The sequence below is a fragment of the Rutidosis leptorrhynchoides genome, chromosome 7, assembly GCF_046630445.1.
Source record: "Rutidosis leptorrhynchoides isolate AG116_Rl617_1_P2 chromosome 7, CSIRO_AGI_Rlap_v1, whole genome shotgun sequence".
Lineage (NCBI taxonomy): Eukaryota > Viridiplantae > Streptophyta > Magnoliopsida > Asterales > Asteraceae > Rutidosis > Rutidosis leptorrhynchoides.
Window position 1 is genome coordinate 119338373 of NC_092339.1, and position 1995 is coordinate 119340367.

At 38.8% G+C, this 1995-nt stretch overlaps 1 protein-coding gene across 1 annotated transcript; it reads left to right on the forward strand.

Annotated features, from left to right (window-relative positions):
• The first annotated feature begins 638 nt into the window (after positions 1 to 638).
• LOC139859551 (uncharacterized) lies at positions 639 to 1472 on the forward strand. The gene is made up of 2 exons (XM_071848333.1): positions 639 to 923; positions 1122 to 1472. The coding sequence occupies exons 1-2, from the start codon at positions 639 to 641 to the stop codon at positions 1470 to 1472; spliced, it is 636 nt and encodes a 211-aa protein (XP_071704434.1).
• The last annotated feature ends 523 nt before the right edge of the window (positions 1473 to 1995 follow it).

The following is a 1995-nucleotide window of genomic DNA, read 5'->3' on the forward strand; positions in this document are numbered from 1 at the left end:
AAAAACATAGTAAGGATATTATGAAATGGTATGCATACCTGTCATCTTTCGATGTAATGAAAGTTGTCTTTTAAAAACGAACGCAATGGTTGTAAAATGTATCATATAGAGGTCAAATACCTCGCAATGTATCCATATGTTATTGTATTCGTCCTTATGGATTAGGACGGGTTGCTTCAGTGGGTGGCTGGCGAGCCTCATCTAGATTCCTGCGATTAAAAAGTTTAGCTCGGAATGCCCACAAAATTCGAAAGGAGAGGAGGGCTTTTTCGAAATTAAAAGCAAGATCAGATAATTCTGGATTAAGGGTAAAAAGTAAGGGCAGGAAAGGTTCGATTTCTATAAAAAGTGGAGATAAAGGTAGTAAGTCTCCTGCTGGAAGCGAAAGTAGCATAAATCATCATGGTTTTGGTGAATTGTTGGGCCTTCAATGGGAAAGCACACGACCGTAACCTTTTGAGTAAGTTTCCCTTCGTAATTAATATTTTCATATGATAGTTCTCTCAATTAATATTCGTGGGCTGAAGAAAGAAGGGAAGATAGGCTGGGTACGTGAATTAGTTTCAAAATCGAACCCATATATGGTAGCGTTACAGGAAACAAAATGTGATTGTATTGAGGACAAATTTGTATAAGCAATGTGGGGTAGTGTTAACTACAAGTATATCCAGAAGGCGGCTGTAGGTAGGTCTGGTGGTATGGCCTTGATTTGGGATCCAAATATGTTCCAGGTGGACCAAGCGGTGGAAGGTAATTATTTTCTTGCAATAAAGGGGAAACTAAAGGGGCTTTCGAATGACTTGATTGTTGTGAACGTCTACGGTCCTCATGAAGACGAAAAGAAGCGTAATTTTTTGGAGAGCCTAGATAATCTCATGAAATTTAATAATGATGACTGGATCCTTTGTGGCAACTTTAATGAGGTCTGACATGCGGATGAGAGGAGAAATTGTGAATTTATTCAAAGAAGAGCAACGTGGTTCAATCGTTTCATCACAAAGTCGGGCCTTTTAGAAGTACCTCTAGTCGGGAAAAAATTCACACGAATTTGTGATAATGGGAAAAAATTTAGCAAACTGGACAAGTTTTTCGTCTCCAATACTTTGTTACAATGATGGGAGGATTTATCGGTTAGGGTGCTTGATAGGAAATTTTCGGATCACTGTCCATTGTTACTTAGGTCCAAAATTATAGACTATGGGCCCAAACCGATTAAAGTCTTCAATAGTTGGATAAATGATAAAGGGGCTGAGGAAATTGTGACTTCGGCTTGGAATGTAGAAACAAATTCGTGCAGGCCTGATATTAACTTTAGATTGAAATTGAAGAACGTTAAATTAGCGTTGAAAGAGTGGAGTAAAGAAAAATTTGGCAAATTAGATGTTGAAATTGAGAAGGCAAAATTGGAAGCAAACGCATGGGAAAAAATTGCAGATAGCAGAGAATTAAATGAAACTAAAAGGGGGATTTAGTTAGAGACTAGGCGTTTGTGGATTGAAAAAGATAGGGTCAAAGCTAATATGCTTAAGCAGAAATCGAGAGAAAAATGGACCTTGAAATGGGAGATGAATACCAAATATTTTCACTCTCTGATCAAAAGGAGAATCAGCAAGAATTCTTTGCGAGGCTTATATATTAATGGCGAATGGGAGGAAAACCCAGCAATGGTAAAAAAAGAGGTTCATAGGTATTTTGAGCAGGCCTTTAAAGAAACAACGACACAACGTCCATCGCTACCTGAAAGGGCAGGGAACATAATTACGCGTGATGAAGCTGCTGATCTTGAAAAAAAATTCGATGAGCAAGAGGTATGGGTTGCGGTTAAGGGGCGTGCCGGATCGAAGGCCCCGGGACCGGACGGGTTTAATTTTAAGGTTTTCAAAAAAATTTGGAATATAGATAAGGTTGACTTATTGAGGGCAATAGATTGGTTTTGGGAGAATGGGGAAATTTCACACGGATGCAACGCCTCTTTCATGACCTTAATTCCCAAGA

Coding starts and splice junctions, on each gene's coding strand:
- LOC139859551 (XM_071848333.1), top strand. CDS start 639: ATGTGGGGTAGTGTTAACTACAAGTATATCCAGAAGGCGGCTGTAGGT. Junction 924..1,121: donor TTTGTGGCAACTTTAATGAG/GTCTGACATGCG, acceptor CAATGATGGGAG/GATTTATCGGTTAGGGTGCT.